The following is an 18,816-nucleotide window of genomic DNA, read 5'->3' as shown; positions in this document are numbered from 1 at the left end:
TAAATCTTACTTTGCTGAACATTATTGCTTTTTACAGTTTATCTCTATCTATAATAATATTCTAGATAATAAACAAAAACTAAAATTTCCTTAAAATTACCAATTTAGGGGCAGCAACCCAACAACAGGTTGTCGGATTCATCTGAAAATTTCAGGGCAGATAGATCTTGACCTGATAAACACTTTTACCCCCATGTCAGATTTGCTCTAAATGCTTTGGTTTTTGAGTTATAAGCCAAAAACTGTATTTTACCCCTATGTTCTATTTTTAGCCATGGCGGCCATCTTGGTTGGTTGGCCGGATCACACCACACATTTTTTAAACTAGATACCCCAATGATGATTGTGGCCAAGTTTGGTTTAATTTGGCCCAGTAGTTTCAGAAGAGAAGATTTTTGTAAAAGTTAACGACGACGGACGACGGACTTTGGGCCAGGTGAGCTAAAAATCTACTAGCATCCCTCTCATTTTAAAAGTTAAGATTGAGTCTAATCATTTAGTATGTACCAAGAAGATGATTAAATAGAAGTAAAATTTTGAAGAAATATTTGTTCTTCATGATTTCTTGGTTTTGCCAAGTCTGCACAAAAGCCTAAAGAAAATGTGTACTGTGTTTTACATTTAAATTTGAGGTTCCCTTTTATCCACACAATCCACAAAACTTGATATCCCACAAAAACTAATAAATCAAGTGTATTTTAAAGAATTGTACATGTTAAACTGACCACATACCTCCTGTAATGCCTCTGTATGTTACTCTAAATCCATTACCACTGACAGAACTATCACTGGCAAACCTAACATACATTATATTGCCACTAGATGTCAACAGCTGTGGTTTCTTCTGTTTGTGACAAATCTTAGTCAGCTGGGGTCCTGATGTGTCTGAGCCTTCATACACCTAGAAGAGTTTTGTTTAAGGTGGTACCTAACACTACAGGGAGATAACTCTGTAATATCAGCTAAACGTTTTAATTACGTTGCGTTGTGAACGCAATATAAAGCTTCTCAATGATCAAAATTAGTGTTTGTCAAACTGCTATATAACCAGTGTATTTTTTCTGATAAAACGCTTGGTTTAAATTTTTTCAATTTTTCATAGTTTTGTTAAAGGGTCAAAGTAAATACTTTGTAAAAATTTTATGAAAATTAAACGAGCCAAATTAATTTTAGTGAAAGTGTTGGGTACCACCTTAATTTATTTTGAACATAAACATTAATCAATCCTTAATAGAAATAGGATCTGAAATAGATTTTTTTTTAAATATTTGACCAATCATTGACAATCGTTTTATTTCATACAATGATTTTTATTTTGACAATGAAATGATAAAAAATAACAATATGGAACAACAAATATGCATTGCTTGCACATGAGAAAAAAATGTTAATAGGGGAGACAATAACATTGTAAGGATTATATCATTAACTTTTAAGATATTACTTTGTGAATAGAGATGCACAGGATTTTGGTGGTTCTACAGATAAAAGAAAATAAGCCATTTGACTGAATGTTTCAAATATCAAATTACATCATATGTGCAACTCTCAATCTTGAACTTGATTTTTTTTTATAAGTTGCAACAAAAAATCTTATTAATCCAAGAAATGTGATTCCGATTTGGAGTTCCAAGGCATATTGTTGAATTCCTTAAAATACTTGCAAGTTTACTTTATGCATATACTTTCAGGCTCTGTTACAACTAACAAACAGGATTTTTTTTAAATTACAAGCCCTGACTTGTCATTTAGATATCTGAAATTTCTTCCAAAAAAACAATGATGACTTTTTGCGACTATTTACCTCTAAAACATCATATTGACATGAAGAATGGGTTTCAAGGTCAAAGTCGACTATTGTCAGTTCTATAGCATTGCCTGTAGGTAGAGATATCATCCAGACACACTCCCGTCGATGTGGATAAGGATTGGGATAATTAGGACTGGTAAAACTTCCGGTTGTTGACACTAAATATCCACCACAGCCTGTAAAACACAAATAATAACATACAATGAATCTTGTCTCAAACTATTGTTCACATTTAAAATTCTCAAGACTAGAAATAAAGGCTCAAATTAAAATCATTGATGCATGACGTATACATGATGTTCATGTATACAGAATATGTTATATTCATTTGCTTATATGAATGACTTCTTTTGTAGTTTCTCATATGTGAAATGTAAATTTGCTCTAAATTTATTTTGTAACTAGCCCTTACCATTTAATTTTATCTCAAAATCAGTGTAAATTTCTGCATTAAAATATGCTTACAAATATGGTAAGATCAGACTCCAACTATAGTACATTGACAAAGCGTTTAATTCTGTATATAAACTTTAAAAGGTGTAATGGATAAAATATGTATCTTTATAATTCATAAGAAGTATACAAACCATTTGTAATGTATTCCAATCTAAATCCATTGCCAGCCACAGAATAATCTGACATAAAGTTAAGCCACAGTGTATTTCCAGTGGATGCAATAGTTGGTGGCAAGCTGCTGCCACAATATTGACCAATCTCATTAGCTTCCATGTTTTCACCATCACGTATCTACAGAAAATACAGTTTACAATATTTTAAAGGAAATGGATAATAAGAATTGTCAACTTATTTAGGGATGTTTTCCCCACAGACTTTTGACAACAATAAAAAAAGTCTCACAAGATGATAATCTGGATATCTATGGACTAGGATGGATGTAATTGTCTTATTAAATCTGAACCACTACTTATCAGATATCAACAATACTGTTTATTTTTGAGAGTACCAAATTTCATGGATTGAGAAAAACTTGCACTTTTAGGGATATCTAATTTCATGGTGTTGATAAAGTCTGCATATTTCTGATTTATGGAATTTTGAAATTCATGGCTCCCCTGTACACAGCTTAAGAAATTGAATTCTAAGTGTGAGATATTTATATTCAAGTATTTTCACTGCTTATACAAAGAACACCCATTTTTTTCAACTGCTCCACTGTGAATAAAATAGTATTCAGGCATACAAATAAAAAATACATATATGAGTATATGAAAAATCTATAATTACATACATACCTGTAAATAGTCATACAGACAACTAGAATGTGATTCTATGTCAAAGTGTGAGAATGAAGCATTAATAGTATTCCCCATAGTGGTCTCTATAGTCCAGGTACAGTTCCTGTTATGATAGTATGCATTAGGGAAATTAGGGCTCTCTATCACACCACTCCAAGATGTCAGTCTGACATTACAATCTGAAAATACAGAAATAGTTTTGAAGGCTTTCAAGAACTTCAGTTTGTTCTGTAAAACCTATCAACTCTTTTCCAACTTGACATCCTTAATATTAAGGTATGGCCTGTTCACTTGTTATACATTTTCATGATACATGGCAAACAAAACTTCAACACGAAAACTTACAAATACTTCAGATTTATTTATTTTAGTGGATACCAATGATCATGGATTGAGGTAACATTATATTAATCTTTCAATTATTGCAAATTGACACTGATTAGGGTCAAGCAATAACAAATAAAAAATGTACATAGGAGAATACAACAAATAAACAATGAACTTTCTACATGATAATCACGACCTTCTCTGACATGGGACTGTCGACCACAGTTCTATACCCCAATATGACAAACAACTTTCAGGGAGTGTGCTAAGAACACATAGAAGTTGATTAAATCAATCAAGATCTAGAAATGATGGCACAGACATTGTCTCGAGCTCTTAGATGCACTAAAAATCTGGGCGTAATGACATACTTCATTTATATCACAACAAAATTATTTGTTACCATTAGTAGATGACACCTTACAGCCAGAATAATTTTTGATAATGAGCAAAACAGACTAATGTCATAATGTTGTTTCCGTGGTTAGTTACTTCTCTTTGCTATTCAATGTCATAAGTACCAGTACAGTTGCTTATGGTTCATGCGAAATTTTCAAGGATATTTGATTTCATGTTTTTTTTTTTTTCAAATTTTTTTTTTCGTTAAGCATTTAAATTTGGGATTTACCCCCAAAATCCATGAAAAATAATTTATTTTAATCTACAGTAACCTTTAATTATCTTAAAATCCTTAAACAAGAATGTGTCCATAGTACACGGATACCCCACTCGCAATATCATTTTCTATGTTTAGTGGACCTGAAACTTGCACTAGTTATCATTTTCCATGTTCAGTGGACCGTAAAATTGGGGTCAAAACTCTCATTTGGCATAAAAATTAGAAAGATCATATCATAAGGAAGATGTGTACTAAGTTTCAATTTGATTGGACTTCAACTTCATCAAAAACTACCTTGACCAAAAACTGTAACCTGAAGCGGGACAGACAGACGGACCAACAGACAAACAGACAAAAGAACAGACAAATGCACTGACCAGAAAACATAATGCCCCTCTACTATCGAAGGTGGGTCATAAAAATATACACAATACTTACTTGAAAAGTATGTAGCATGAAATCCCCTTCCTGATACAGAGTTGTCTGTCCTGTATTTTATCCATATTTTATTAGTGTTAGAGGTAACAGGATCTGGTGGTTGTGATCCACAATAATGAGCTAGCTGCTGTCCTTGTGGTCCACCCTCTCGGACCTAAATCAAATGAGCAAGATTTACAGCAAATCATTTATAATCTATACTTCAATTTCGTAATGATTTGATGTGATTTTTATCCCATTCACAATATCATTCTTTTCTAACCACTGGAAATGGTTTGGATACATCAATTGAAAATTTCAGGAAATCATTGTTAAATGTATTTATAATATTAAGACATTTACAGCTTGGAAAATGTTACACATTTTTGTCTATTTTAAAATAACAAATATTTATATGTTTGTTTTTTTTGTCTTTGCTATGTTGCTGTCCAATTGATGTTTACCAAATGTTTCCTTTAATAAATGCATCATATTAGATATATGTAAATAATATTTCTGTACAGCATACCTTTACATAATCATATGTGCATCTGTGATGATTTTCAAGGTCAAAGTCTACAAAGACCAATGTTATAGTACTCCCTCTGGAGACAGTTACAGTCCAGAAACATTCAGCATTGTGACTGTATGGAGCTGGATAGTTAGGAGAAACAAAACTACCTGTTGGTGTAGTCAAATCAGCTCCACAACCTACGGATAAAAGATGCCACAGAATTATAGATGAAAGACAACAAAAGGGTTATACATTTAAGATGACACAGGGTTATGTTCCCAGTCTAACATAGGTTTCATGTGCTCACATTTTAATATCTTTTAACATATGTTGTCCAATATTCCTTGGACAGGATGAGGGATCCTTTAGATAATGTTCAACTTTTGGTTTTTTGTTGGGTTTTTCATATACATTACATAAGCATTACTTCATCTTAATTATTTATTTGACAAAACATGGACTTCTAATATTAATTTTAAAAAATCCAAAATGCATCACATTATGTCCTGTTTATAAAACTGAAGTATAAAAAAATAATGTTAATATAAAAAAGAAGATGTGGTATGATAGCCAATGAGTCAAATAACACAGATATTAACAACAATAGGTCACTGTAAGGCCTTCAACAATAAAAAAACCCAAACCGCATAATCAGCTATAAAAAGCCCCAAAATGACAATGTAAAATAATTCAAATGATAAAACTGATCAAAAGTAACAGCCTAAATTTTTACACAAAAAATGAGCAAAAAAAAAAAAAATATGTAACACATACTACAATGATTAAACCAGCCTTGTCTTACAAAATACTTAGTTCATCTATTTGGTTGTGCAAGTTCAAACCTTTTTGACAGCATTTACACAGGTACATTCCTTCCGATCCTCTGCATCAGATATAATCATATGTTTAGTGAACATGATATGAACATAATATGATCATTTTAAGCATAAAAATTCTAACTGAGGAAAAGAATCATGCTTAGGGCAGTTTTAAAAGATACACATTACCCAGGTATGACATTTGTTTCCAATCTGTAGAGACAATTTAACCAAAAATTCTCATTGGGAACAGTATTCTTGAATTGTAAATTTCAAATTGTAGGTTTGCTTCTTCCAGTTAACTGCATGCTTATTATCTTTTACAAGCCATTCTTTGGGGAGGACCTTTTTTTCTGAAATTCAGGATTGAGCTGTTAAATTTTTTTGAATTCAGAAATAGCCAATTGAAGTATTAGTAATTGAGAAATTTAGGATCTAACTATATCATGATGCACATTATTTTCATAGGAATTCAGGATGAGACCCCTTCCTCCATCCTCATCCTTCCCATAGGAATTCAGGATGAGACCCCTTCCTCCATCCTCATCCTTCCCATAGGAATTCAGGATGAGACCCCTTCCTCCATCCTCATCCTTCCCATAGGAATTCAGGATGAGACCCCTTCCTCCATCCTCATCCTTCCCATAAATATTAATTATCTGTACATGATTACCAGAGGCTGTAGAATCATAATAAATCTGGAATCCTTTTGCTGACCGTGAGAAGTCTGACTTAAATTTGATGTACATTTGGTTGCTATGGGAACGTATTATTGGATCAATCGTGGTGCCACAGTATGTGCCAAGTAATGGTGAAGTCTGGTATCCTCCATTTCTGGAATTTAATAAGGAGTAACATTTTTAAAGAGTAACAAAGCTGAATGCATACACCTCATTTCCAAAATATTCAAGCTTATAGAACAGAGATATTTAGTATTTACTTAAGGAGGAACATTCTTAAAGAGTAACAAAGCTGAATGCATGCACCTCATTTCCAAAATATTCAAGCTTATAGAACAGATATTTAGTATTTACTGATGCTGTAATTATACTGCTGACAATAAATTTGTATTCATCATTGTTTATATATATATGTATGAAGGCTGCTAAGATATTTTACAATTATGTCATCATCATCATCATTATTTTTTTTTTTTATTATATTCAATATAAATATTCAGCAACAGTAGATAAACAAGGTATGCAAATCTAACATCAATTTTTTCAACATTATCCATTTCTTAATACCGGCTAGATATACTTTAAACATCTTTAAGAAACATAATTATGTAAATAAAGGAATATAAATGAACCATTTTCATCCATTAAACAAGAATGTGTCCATAGTAAACAGATGCCCCACTTGCACCATCATATTCTATGTTCAATGGACCATGAAATTAAGATCAAAAATCTTATTTGGTATTTAAATTAAAACGATCATGTCATAGGGAACATGTGAACAAATTTTCAAGTTGATAGGACTTCAACTTTATCAAAAACTACCTAGACCAAAAACTTTAACCAAAAACTATAATCTGAAACTCTATCATTTTCTTTGTTAAGTGGACTGTGAAATTGAGGTCAAAAATTTAATTTGATAATTAAATAAAAAGATCATATCATAGGGAATCATGTGTACTAAATTTCAAGTTGATTGGACTTCAACTTCATCAAAAACTACCTTGACCAAAAACTTTAACCTGAAGTGGGACAGACAGACAGATGAATGAACAAACGGAGGCACAGACCAGAAATCATAATGCCCTTCTACTATGGTAGGTTGAGCATATAAACAGAAGCTTCAAACAATGCCAATGTTAGTACTGATAAATCAACACACTGCAATTTTGTTGCAAAAATTGATGTGATGAGAGTTTATTCTGTAAACAACCAACCTCTTTATCTAATAACCATACCTGATTTCTAAAAAGTCAAATGTACACGAGTCATGTCTTTCCAATTCAAAATCTGTAACATTCAGTAAAATCTGGTTGCCATCATTAGCTGTAATTGTCCATACACACTCCCTATTATGTGGGTAGTTGCTAGGGTAATTGGGACTGGTAATTAGTCCTGTACGATCTGTCAAAGGGTTACCACATACTGAAATATATATATAGATCATAGTTAGACACAATAACTGTAGTAGCAGTATTACTGGGGTTTTTTTGGTAATTTGTTTTATGTTTTACATAAACGATAGAATACATCAAGAAGGATTACACATATATAGTCTTAAAGATATTATCATATTACTTCAACTCTAAATAGCAAGATTTTTATCAAACAAATATAACTATAGTTTTTGTAGCAGTTATGAAATATTAGTGGGCTAACTGTTGAGAGGATTAAAATTATTCATATTAAAGTCTGTATTGAAATAACAAGAAATGAACACACACACACACATCTGTACAATATGTCTGATTGATTGATTAATAGGAGTATAAGATTCACTGGTAAATGTTACATGCTTATACAGCAGTTTGTATGTTGACTCTGTCATAGGATTCCTCTACTTGTGAAATAGGTAAATTCAGATCACAATATTAACATTATTTGAGTTATCACCCCTTATATGGCAAAAGTTGGAAAAAACATAATCAAACAGAAAATTTTCTGTATTTGCAAGACAGTTATAAAAATATGATAAACACACGTTTTTTTTTTCCATAGAGTTGAAAAGTTTTATGAATGAATTACATTTTTCTCTTAAAATATGCCTGTTTCATGAAAGATTTAGACTAATTGTGTTCTGCTATTTTACAATCCAAGATAGTTGATAACATCCAATCTACCTAAGAGCAATACCAGTAACTCTTATAATGAGTTAAAGACATCAGCAATATTATCATTTCTATAGATTTTCAATTGCTTATCAATTATCCTGGTTTTTAGCATTATCGAAAACATCATGGGTGCCAATTGTGCAACTACAACAGCTTACCCTTCCTGAAAACAAAATTTTATCCCCATTGTTTGGTTGATGTAATGAGGCAAAAATAATAGGAAAATATGTAACACGTATTTATTTTCTAATTGGTCCTTTCATACATTTACGTACATGTTGAAGCATTAAGAGCAACGTAAGAGGCTGAGAATCCTTCATGTGCTATACTGTTATCAGATGCAAACACCACCGTCATTACATTGTCTGAGGATGTCAACACTGGAGGGATTGTGGAGCCACATTTTCTGAAAGAAAAATAATCCATCATTTTTTTCTGATTCGACTGCTACAAATGAATTTCTAATGGTAAAAACAGATAATTTTATCTAGAATAATTTCAGTATCCAAATAATGGCAAACATGAATACATGTATTTGCATATTTTATTAAATAAGTCATAATCAACTTGTCTTTTCTTGTTTGGAACAAAAGAAGAATCCTCATTTTAGATTTATTTGCTCCCTAAACAAAAGGTACAAGCTAGGAGAACAGACAATCTTGAATAATATTATGTTAACATGCATGCATTTAGTAAGAAAGTCTTTATGATACAAAGCACTCTGTAAGACGAAATAAATTTATCCCTATAATGCCTTTCAATTCAAGAACACAAGATTATGAAATTAAACACTACCTTCCTAGACCACTGCCAGGAGTTGCTGTTGCATTGTCAAAAACCTGTACATAATCAAAACGACAGCCAGAATTATCTTCAATGCTGAAAGTGTTAAAGGTCAGCCGTATGACATGACCAGGACTGACTCTTATCTGCCATGTACAGTTAACTCCATGTGGATAAGTGTTGGGATGACCAGGACTTGTAAAGCTATCAGTATCCTCTGTCAGTACACCGCCACATGCTGAAAATGTATTTGTTCATTAAAATTTTTGTACCACTTTTACTAATCACTGTTTTACTAGTTCATGTATTATAGAGTTGTTGAAGACTGTACTTTGACCTATAAGGGTTAACTTTTACAAAGTGTAACTTGGATGGAGAGTTGTTGCATTGGCAATTAGAATGTCCATACACCTTTTACAAACACGTTTTCAAAAATAATTGTCTATAATAAATTTATTTTAAAGTTTAAGTTTTGGATAATTTTTATGATTTTCATATCCTCCCTTCAACAATAGATACCTTAAAACATTACCAAAAAGGGTTATATTCTCACTACACTTGGATGTCAGATACTCCAGCTTGGATGTAGAAGTATCAAAATATTTGCATGGTATAAATGCATTTCTTTATGAATTATCAATCATAATACATTTACTTTTTGTTGAAGATATTACTTAAATCTTATTGTCATTTGCTTATGTAGAAAATCAATATTATTATTTTGCATTTGCAATAGGTCAATACCTGCACTACTGGCAGCATATGTTGCTTGGAATCCTGTATTATGGACTGAACCATCAGAGACAAACTTAACCCACATGCTGTTCTGTGTTGTTGTTACTGGGTCAGGAACCTGACTGCCACAAAACTTATTGAGAACTGCTGAATCATCACTTGTTCCATCACGAATCTGAAAAAGTTTTTCGTTTCAATATTTTCAATAATGAATTTTTTATTGCTTTCTTTACTCAAAAGAAGTTCGATTTGATTTGTCCTTATGTTAAATTTAGAGTTGCCTCTCTTTACAATACCACCCTAAGGTATAAATACAATGACAAAAGTACAAACAAACCAGGCACTTCAAGTTTTATTAACATATGGTGAATCTTTAGAAACCCTCTTCACTAGTCAAATGTATCATTCAATTTTATAATATCTGACTGACAAAACAACTTAAAATAGGTATACAAGTTAGATATGCATCTTTATGCCCAGTCATCAAAGTGTAAAGGCTCAATGTTGATAATCGTACCAGTAATTAATTCCACAACACATATACACTACTTTCTCAATCTGCCTGCCAGAATTATAACACAGTATCATAACTTGATAAAACATTTCATGCAAGCAAAACAATAAATGAGAACAAGGTATGGCGTTCATTACTACTGAGCTAGTAAAAATATTTGTTAAGGGGCCAGCTGAAGGACGTCTCTGGGTGCGGGAATTTCTTGCTGCATTGAAGACCTATTGGTGACCTTCTGCTGTTGTCTGTTCTATGGTCGAATTGTTGTCTCTTTGACACATTCCCCATTTCCATTCTCAAATCTAAGAATATAGTTTTATGTCTGACAGAAATGTTTTGTGAAAGAAATGAAAATTTTCCCCACAACCAGTTCCTCTTTGTCAGGCTATTCAAATTTTGCCAAGCTGACCTGTCTAAATTTCAGAAATTGTGTTACATCTATGCAAACAAGGGCGACAAATTCCATGTAATTTGAAAATTCAATTAGGCCTTTCATTCCATTATGTTAAAAAACAGAAATAATCTTTTTGAATTATAATAAAAATTAACAGTAAAAGTTTATATCAAATCTTACCTCTACATAATCATAGCTACAATCTGATGAGTCTTCCACATCAAAAGATCTGAAGGTCAACGTAATCCTGCTGCCAGCAGGTAAACTAATGATGAAGATACATTCCTTGTTACCAGGATAGGTGTCAGGAAAGTATGGTGACTGAATGGTCCCTTCCTCGGTTGTAAATGTTCCTCCACAACCTACAATCAGTATCCAGTGAATAAATAGAAATTCTTCCACACTCAAACACTTGTTCAAAATTTAAAATCAGTTCAACTGTACATGCGATGAGTCACTTCATGTTTACTTTTGCTTACAATCTAAATTAATTTTCTATAAAACAGTTCATTTTTTGTATTTTTTATGTATGGTTTCGCCATTTCTAGACCACTGAGTAGGCATTTGATATGCTAATTTCAAAGGAAGCGACCGATTTCCTTGAGCCACATTACCTCTGAAACCATACAAAGTCGGAAATATTTGTGATATGATATATAAATGTAGTGTTTTGTACTTTCTAAATTTGTCTTTGAAACATTCTTTTTTCTACAGAAAATGACAACTTTTAAGAAAATAACTCAATTAAGAGATTGTTATCCATCTTGATTTATATAGTCTCTTTCTTGCATGCTCACTTGACGTAATGCTTGTGAAATTTAAAAACTCTTTGATTCAACACTACCCCAATTGTATAGCAGTTTCACAGGCATCTTCTAGTGTAGTTTAATGTGATCTCATACATGTAAAATGCAATTGGGCTTACTAATCAAGATATTGAATACCTGTAGTGTAGTCAGCTTTGAATCCACTTCCCGCTGTAGAGACATCTGATCTAAATTCTATATATAGATTATTTCCCGTTGAGGTCAAAACTGCAGGGACTTCATTACCACACCAACGACCTAAAAGATCTGCATTCTCATCAGATCCATCTCTCACCTGGAATGAAAAGAAAAGTTTTTAACATTGGTTCCAGATTCTTGATACATGCCCATTATGTTTCTAATGAGTGGATCAAAAGAATCTGAATTGCTCATCTTGACAGATTCACTATGATTCATACAGCCAGAACAAAAATAAAGCACAAACCCAGGACTGTTCTTATTTTCAGGTGAAAACTACTCCTTTAGATTTGAGTAAAAGGTCCTCATTCTTATATACCTTTTTTATAGTAAAATGAAATCTATTTGAACGCTTAGACATAAATACACCTTATCGCTATTTGTCAGCCATTACTGGACATCACACAGGTTCCCGTAAAATTTTGACGTCAGAATACAAAATACCTGACGCCACATTGGAAAAGTGATTGTTGTATGACGTCAATAGTTCAAGCAGGACAGATTCTCGGGTCAGCTGGTAATAGCGATAAGGAGTATTGTTAAAAGGTTACATTACAAAAAATCTAGCCCATGCATATCAGTAGTTTTACGATTTCATGTAACCTGTTGTCTAACCCTAAACAATTTTGAAGTACCTTTCTTTGAAAATGTATCACTACCTTGTAGTTGATCAACACATTATAATTATTTGGATGTAAAAAAATGCTGGATACATATAGGGCAAATAATTTTTTTCTTTATTCATATCTCTGCACATAGAATCCACAAAGAAGTCAATGCAATTATTTGCTTTCTGTTACTATTATAGGGTATCTATTTAAATAGGGAATCGTTAGTAGGTACAAACAAGAATGTGTCCTCAGTACACGAATGCCCCACTCGCACTATCATTTTCCATGTTCAGTGGACCGTGAAATTGTGGTAAAAACTCTAATTTGGCATTAATATTAGAAAGATCATATCATAGGGGACATGTGTACTAAGTTTGAAGTCGATTGGACTTAAACTTCATCAAAAACTACCTTGACCAAAAACTTTAACCTGAAGCGGGACAGACGGACGGACGAACGAACGGACAGAGACGGACGGACGAACGAACGGACAGACGGACATACGCACAGACCAGAAAACATAATGCCCCTCTACTATCGTAGGTGGGGCATAAAAATACCGCACTTTCGAACACTGAAAAGTTGACCCTTAATTGTTTTGTCCTTTTTCAGCAAGGGCATAGTTGATAATAAATCTGATAAATAGCAAAAATCAAAATTAATTGAAAAATAAACAAAAATACAATATAGTGTTATTATATGCCTCTTTTTGTAGTAAACAATAATAGATGCATGCTTTAAAAGCTTCAAAAACAAGTTCATTTTTATCAAATAAGACATTATATAATTGCTTCTATATTTTAAATAAAACCATTCAACTATATTAATATTAAATGTCCTATTTTTGTTTATAAATAACTTTTAATTAGTATGGTTAGTACATCACTGTATCATAAACAAACTATTGATTTCATAGACCTTTTCAAATGATACTTTTCTATTGTTCTCACGTCTTTGGTTTTCCAACTGTCTTACCGGACATTTCTTCCGTAGTACGTCATTTTAAAGTATTAAATGTCAGATAATGAAAATATCTGTTGACACAAATATTTAACAAAGGAAATCCAAATAAAGTTTTAACAGATAGTTTAAAAGATTATCTTTTTGTTTTAAGATTCATTTTCCTGGTGATTCAGATTACTTATTCCTGTAGGAGTGTAACCTTTTTAGTTTCATATTTCATTAGGAAATACACAAACAGTAAACCCATTATCTAGCTATATATAGTATCTGTTTTTCGCACAGGAGTTGGCAACAATTGAAACTTTGCTAATTTTTTTTTATTATTTCAAGTGAATTCTTAACAAAGCCAGTCTGATTTAACCAGCCCCCACTATGCACTGTACCTAAGCTTACAGATACTGAAATTATAAAAATTGTTTAATAAGGGTTACATGTACATATAAGTTTTCTTTATGATTATATTATAATTTGAATTTAGTAAACATCTAAGACTGAGATGCTTATTTTCCTAAAAAGTAATTTCACACTGCTTGACTTCAACAAATGAATTATACTCATACAATACAACAATACAATACAAGTATTTAGTAGAGAGGTGACAACAAAACCAATGGTGTCACATTTAGACTTCCAGAATTCTACGAATATGTAGGCTTAAGCCATGTTTTTTTCTTAATTTTTTGGTTTGCAGTTTTTTATTATTTGAAAAATTCAGGTTGGTCGGTCAGAAAAAAAATACTGAATACATGTACTATTCTTTGGACTTCAGGGATTCTGATTTGGTATACTTTGTCCTGAAGATGCTGTTCTCATTGAGGAAACAAGTTGACCATAAAATATGCAGTTTCCTTAAGTGTTGTTGTCAATTTAGCAGTATTTAATTTTTTTCCGTCAACCCTTTATCAACTTACAAGAACTCTACCAGCACAAAACATGGGAGTCATTGGTTCAGCAACTCTTTATTTAAGACATTTTTAAAATATGTAGAGAATTACTAGGTACTTCAGCCTTATTTCAATATTGGTGTTGCCTATTTGTCATCATTTCTTAGGCCACGGTTTTTTAATTTGTTGGTTTACGGATTTTCCTCATGAAAAAGTCGGGTCGGTCGGTCGGGAAAAAAAAAAGAAAAAAAATCATCTTTGAAGACAAAAAAATATGCAAAATCAATATATATTTCACCTTTCTAGCAATATGTTTGTTATGCTATTTTATCATCATTTCTAAAATTTTAGTTCGATGAAACATTATTGCTCAGCTGTTATAAACTACGCATGACATTGTCTAGTAATTTACAGTAAAAAAAAAGGGGGATGCACGGACAAAGACGAAATTAAATCATCATTTCAGAAACAAGAAAAATAGATTCGCGTAGCTCTTAATCAATTCCAGAAAACTTGGTAAATAATGATCTTCAAGCACGAAAACTGATAAAGAAAAAATGCATAAACGTCGTACGAAAATAAGTTTCAACACACGTGTCAAAAACCTAATAGAATCGTCCACTGGAAAAACGATATCGGGTTAATCTGTTGTCTTGCATTCCCGTTTTTTTATCCAAATGAACGACATTTTTTTTATTACCTATAAAAACAAGAAAATTCCTAATGATTTGTTAATATTCAGTTCTTTAATTTGATGCCTTCACCCTGTCCACATTTGGACAAGTCTATTTCTATGAGATGATGCATCTTACGGACTGATGACAAATAAGGTAAACGAAAAAAGTTATTGTAGTTAGAATTAGTCCGACATAGATTTTCAGGTCCCTTCAGGTCTTTTCATTTCTCCGTTCAGGTCCAGCTTTTGGCATCAAAAAATTGTCTCTTATTTAAAATTTTTAAATTTTAATGAAATATAATTATTTACAATTAATAAAATTCCAACTTGAAGAAATTCCATCCAATAATAAAAAAGTTATTGCAATTTGAATAATTTTAGTCGTATATTTTCAGGTCTTTTCAGGTCTTTTCAGGTCCACTTTCAGGTCTTTAGTGTAACCCCTTATTGTGTAATTGGTTTTAAACACAAGTTTCGTTCCGCAAAATTATTTGCGCAAACGACACTTCAAGGTCAGTTATAATTGATTTGTCTATATTTAGAAACGTAAACTGGAAGGGTTTTTTTTCACACCAGAAAGTGTTGTCAATTTTGTTAGTGATTAATGCATTTCATTTCAGGAAAAAAAATATTTTAATTATTTTTCAGGGATAATGCATTTGTTAAGGTCGGCGGGAATAAAAAAGCGTGAAAAGTGAATTTTATTTTTATTCTGGAAATCAGCAAAATCGGGTCGGCGGATCCGTAAACCAATAAATTAAAAAATCCTGGCCTTATATATTAAATGCAAAACATTTGTCACTGTTATAAATATACAATGTTTAGCATTGTCACATAAGTTTGTAAAAAGGGGCATATCAAAATGGTCATTTCGAATTACGAATGAAAAATAAAAATAGTACTTTTCTTCAATAAATCATAAATCATAAACAGTGGCGGATCCAGAATTTTTCATAAGTTGGGGCTCACTGACTGCCCAAGACGGGGGCCCACTCCAGTCACGCTTTAGTGATTCCCTATATAAGCAACCAATTTTTTTCCCAAAAAGGGCCACCCTCCCCCCCCTAAATCTGCCTCTGATAAATACAATTGTGTGAGGAAGGCTACACATAAAGTGAAATTGTATTAGTTTCTTTTTAATTATCACATTTCCTTCTAAATTATCATTCATAGATTTACTGAACCTTAAAATAAAATAAAGACTGAATCATACTTCATTCAACCAGGGAAGAAATTTTAAAGATTTCCCCATTTTTTTACTATCTAAAGTAGTTATGCAATATATGAATAATATGATATAAATGTTATCAACCACATATAAGGAAATAAATTTACCTTAAATATTTTCCTTACAATGATATCTTTAAAAACGATATAGGACAAAATAAAATTACATTCTTGATTGCAAATTACAGACAAAGAAGGCTGTTATTAAATTCAAAGCATTGAATTACCGATTCTGTGTCAAGGTATTTATTGTTACAACTTTTGTGTGATTTCCAGGAATTATCTTCAAAACAATTATTTAGAAAATATACATGGAACTGCAAAGTTTTTCGACCATTAATAGTGATGAGGAATTTGACCTGACAATATACTGTGGACTTTGCACAAAGACAGTCAATATTAAATGGCGCTGTATTCAATGCAACATGAAGATATGTGATAATTGTAGAATTATTCATACAAGTGCAAAGTCCACAAAGGAACATACTATCATTTCATTTAACGATGTGGACTGCTGCGTACTGGACAGAACGATAAAAAACAGAATTAAGGCGCTACCCTGTCAGCACCATCCGTATCAAAATTACTCATTATACTGCAAAAGTTGTGAACTTTTAGTCTGCGATTCTTGTATTCCCCAGAAACATTTACTTCATGACATTTTTGGTATAGACCAATTTATTACCGAGAAATTACAGGAAGACGGAAAAGAGGTATCTGACCATTTGCCGCCTAGATTTCTTGCTCGCTCTCAAAGCAGGGACGAAGGCTATTGCCTGACCAGCGTAGATTTCCATGTGATACATACAGTAGTCACACCAATGCCGGTCATTCATTGCCTTAAAACTGTGTCGTATTTATCTGCCTGGATAGGTTGTGACAGCATTAGTGAAATTCAGCAGATTAAAATGCCAATTAAGAGCAGGAAGTTTTGCATAAGGTACATTTATAATAAGATGAACAAGGATATAGAATGCAACCAGATAGATCAAATTCAGAGTTTCCAAGCTAATAGTATTGAACTTATAAATGAAGACATTTTGTTTGTTTCTATAAATGATCAAAATCTCAAAAGAGCATTCACAGATGCATTTGGTCAGAGGCAAATACTTAATATCTTTGATTTTGATCCTTTGGAGCCTACTTGCCTACATATTGAACATACTAATTCCGGTGTTTTATACTGGTTTGGACTGAAAGAACCTGGGAATTATGAAGTTCGACCAGAAAGCACAAGAAAGCTTATAGCCTATTCAGAAACATGGCAACTAGTGAAATCATTTGAATTTGCAATGTCCGGGAAAAAACTGTTCACTGTTCCATATCGTATTAAAACTATTGCTGGACAAATATGTGTTTTAGACCACACCAGTGAACATACCGGTAGAGTATTAGCTGTCAATTCTCTTGGACATCGAATGTGGGAATATAATGATCCACAGGAAACCAGTACACATGTGAAACCGTTTTTCCCTACTGCCATAGCAACCACTGAATCCAGTAAAATAGTGGTAGCAGACACAGCAAATAGTGCTATACATATACTGAACACTGCAGGAAACGTGATCGCATATAAATCTACGATTGACCTTGGCATTGAACATCCCTACAGTCTTGACATAGACGAGAACGGACAATTGTGGGTAGGAAGTGCTTGTGACAAAGATTCTGACATGGAGCGAGCAAAAATATTTGTAATCAAGATGACTATAAGATAAATCTCTCAATAAATCTTAGAGTGTTTGGTAAAAGGGAGATAAGGCATAGTTTTTGGACTTTTAAATGAAGAGGGAAATATTCATTATAGCATTATTTGACAATATGACTTGTTGGAGTTTGTAGACTGGGCATTTCAATCAGGTCTGATTGTTAAACAAAATCTGAAGTATAAAATATTAAAAAGTTAAAATTATTTGTTTTTATTTAATGGCATAACTGTCTGAAGCCACCTGAGTATAGCAATATCTGTTTAATATGTGCCTAATGTTAAGCAATGACTCCAGGAAGTCAGTCGAGGATCTATGGTTTTAAAAAGGGATGGCCTCCTGGCAAGCCAACAAATAGAAGCAATACTTGTAAAATGTCTTATAGATATAGCAAGATGTGGTATGTCAGTGCCAATGAGACAATTCTCCATCCAAATAACAATTTACAAAAGTAAACCATTGTTGGTCAATGTACGGCCTTCAACAAAGAGCCTTGGCTCACACCGATCAACAAGCTATAAAGGGCCCCAAACTTGCTAGACATGTAAAACATTTATCATATATCAAGATCCATAAGGAGGAGCACAGTGGCTATTTATAATTGACCCCTCCCCTTAAATCTACCTATGTCATCTGCATCAGTAGCTATCATCTACATTGTATGCATCCTTTATTTCAGGGATATGGTAAATTTTTATTAAAATCCACTTATTAACTCTAGCTGTAATTAGACTTCCAGAAATGCAGTATTTATTCTATCTATCGGTCAT

The 18,816-nt window shown here is 32.5% G+C and overlaps 1 protein-coding gene across 1 annotated transcript in view; it reads right to left on the bottom strand.

Annotated features, from left to right (window-relative positions):
- The window catches only part of LOC143064106 (cubilin-like), a 127,987-nt gene that overhangs the window by 45,984 nt on the left and 63,187 nt on the right, over positions 1-18,816 (bottom strand). Inside the window, exons 20-32 of the mRNA XM_076236687.1 lie at positions 11,920-12,076; positions 11,156-11,337; positions 10,080-10,245; positions 9,348-9,573; positions 8,828-8,958; positions 7,680-7,866; positions 6,435-6,595; positions 4,959-5,140; positions 4,451-4,604; positions 3,064-3,245; positions 2,398-2,557; positions 1,805-1,986; positions 733-901 (exon numbers count right to left, since the gene is read on the bottom strand). Coding sequence (XP_076092802.1) covers positions 733-901; positions 1,805-1,986; positions 2,398-2,557; positions 3,064-3,245; positions 4,451-4,604; positions 4,959-5,140; positions 6,435-6,595; positions 7,680-7,866; positions 8,828-8,958; positions 9,348-9,573; positions 10,080-10,245; positions 11,156-11,337; positions 11,920-12,076 — 2,239 coding nt within the window. The remainder of the gene's footprint in view (positions 1-732; positions 902-1,804; positions 1,987-2,397; positions 2,558-3,063; positions 3,246-4,450; positions 4,605-4,958; positions 5,141-6,434; positions 6,596-7,679; positions 7,867-8,827; positions 8,959-9,347; positions 9,574-10,079; positions 10,246-11,155; positions 11,338-11,919; positions 12,077-18,816) is intronic.

Source organism: Mytilus galloprovincialis, chromosome 2 (assembly GCF_965363235.1).
Source record: "Mytilus galloprovincialis chromosome 2, xbMytGall1.hap1.1, whole genome shotgun sequence".
Taxonomy (NCBI): Eukaryota; Metazoa; Mollusca; class Bivalvia; order Mytilida; family Mytilidae; genus Mytilus; species Mytilus galloprovincialis.
This window is presented reverse-complemented; position numbering and strand designations above follow the sequence as displayed.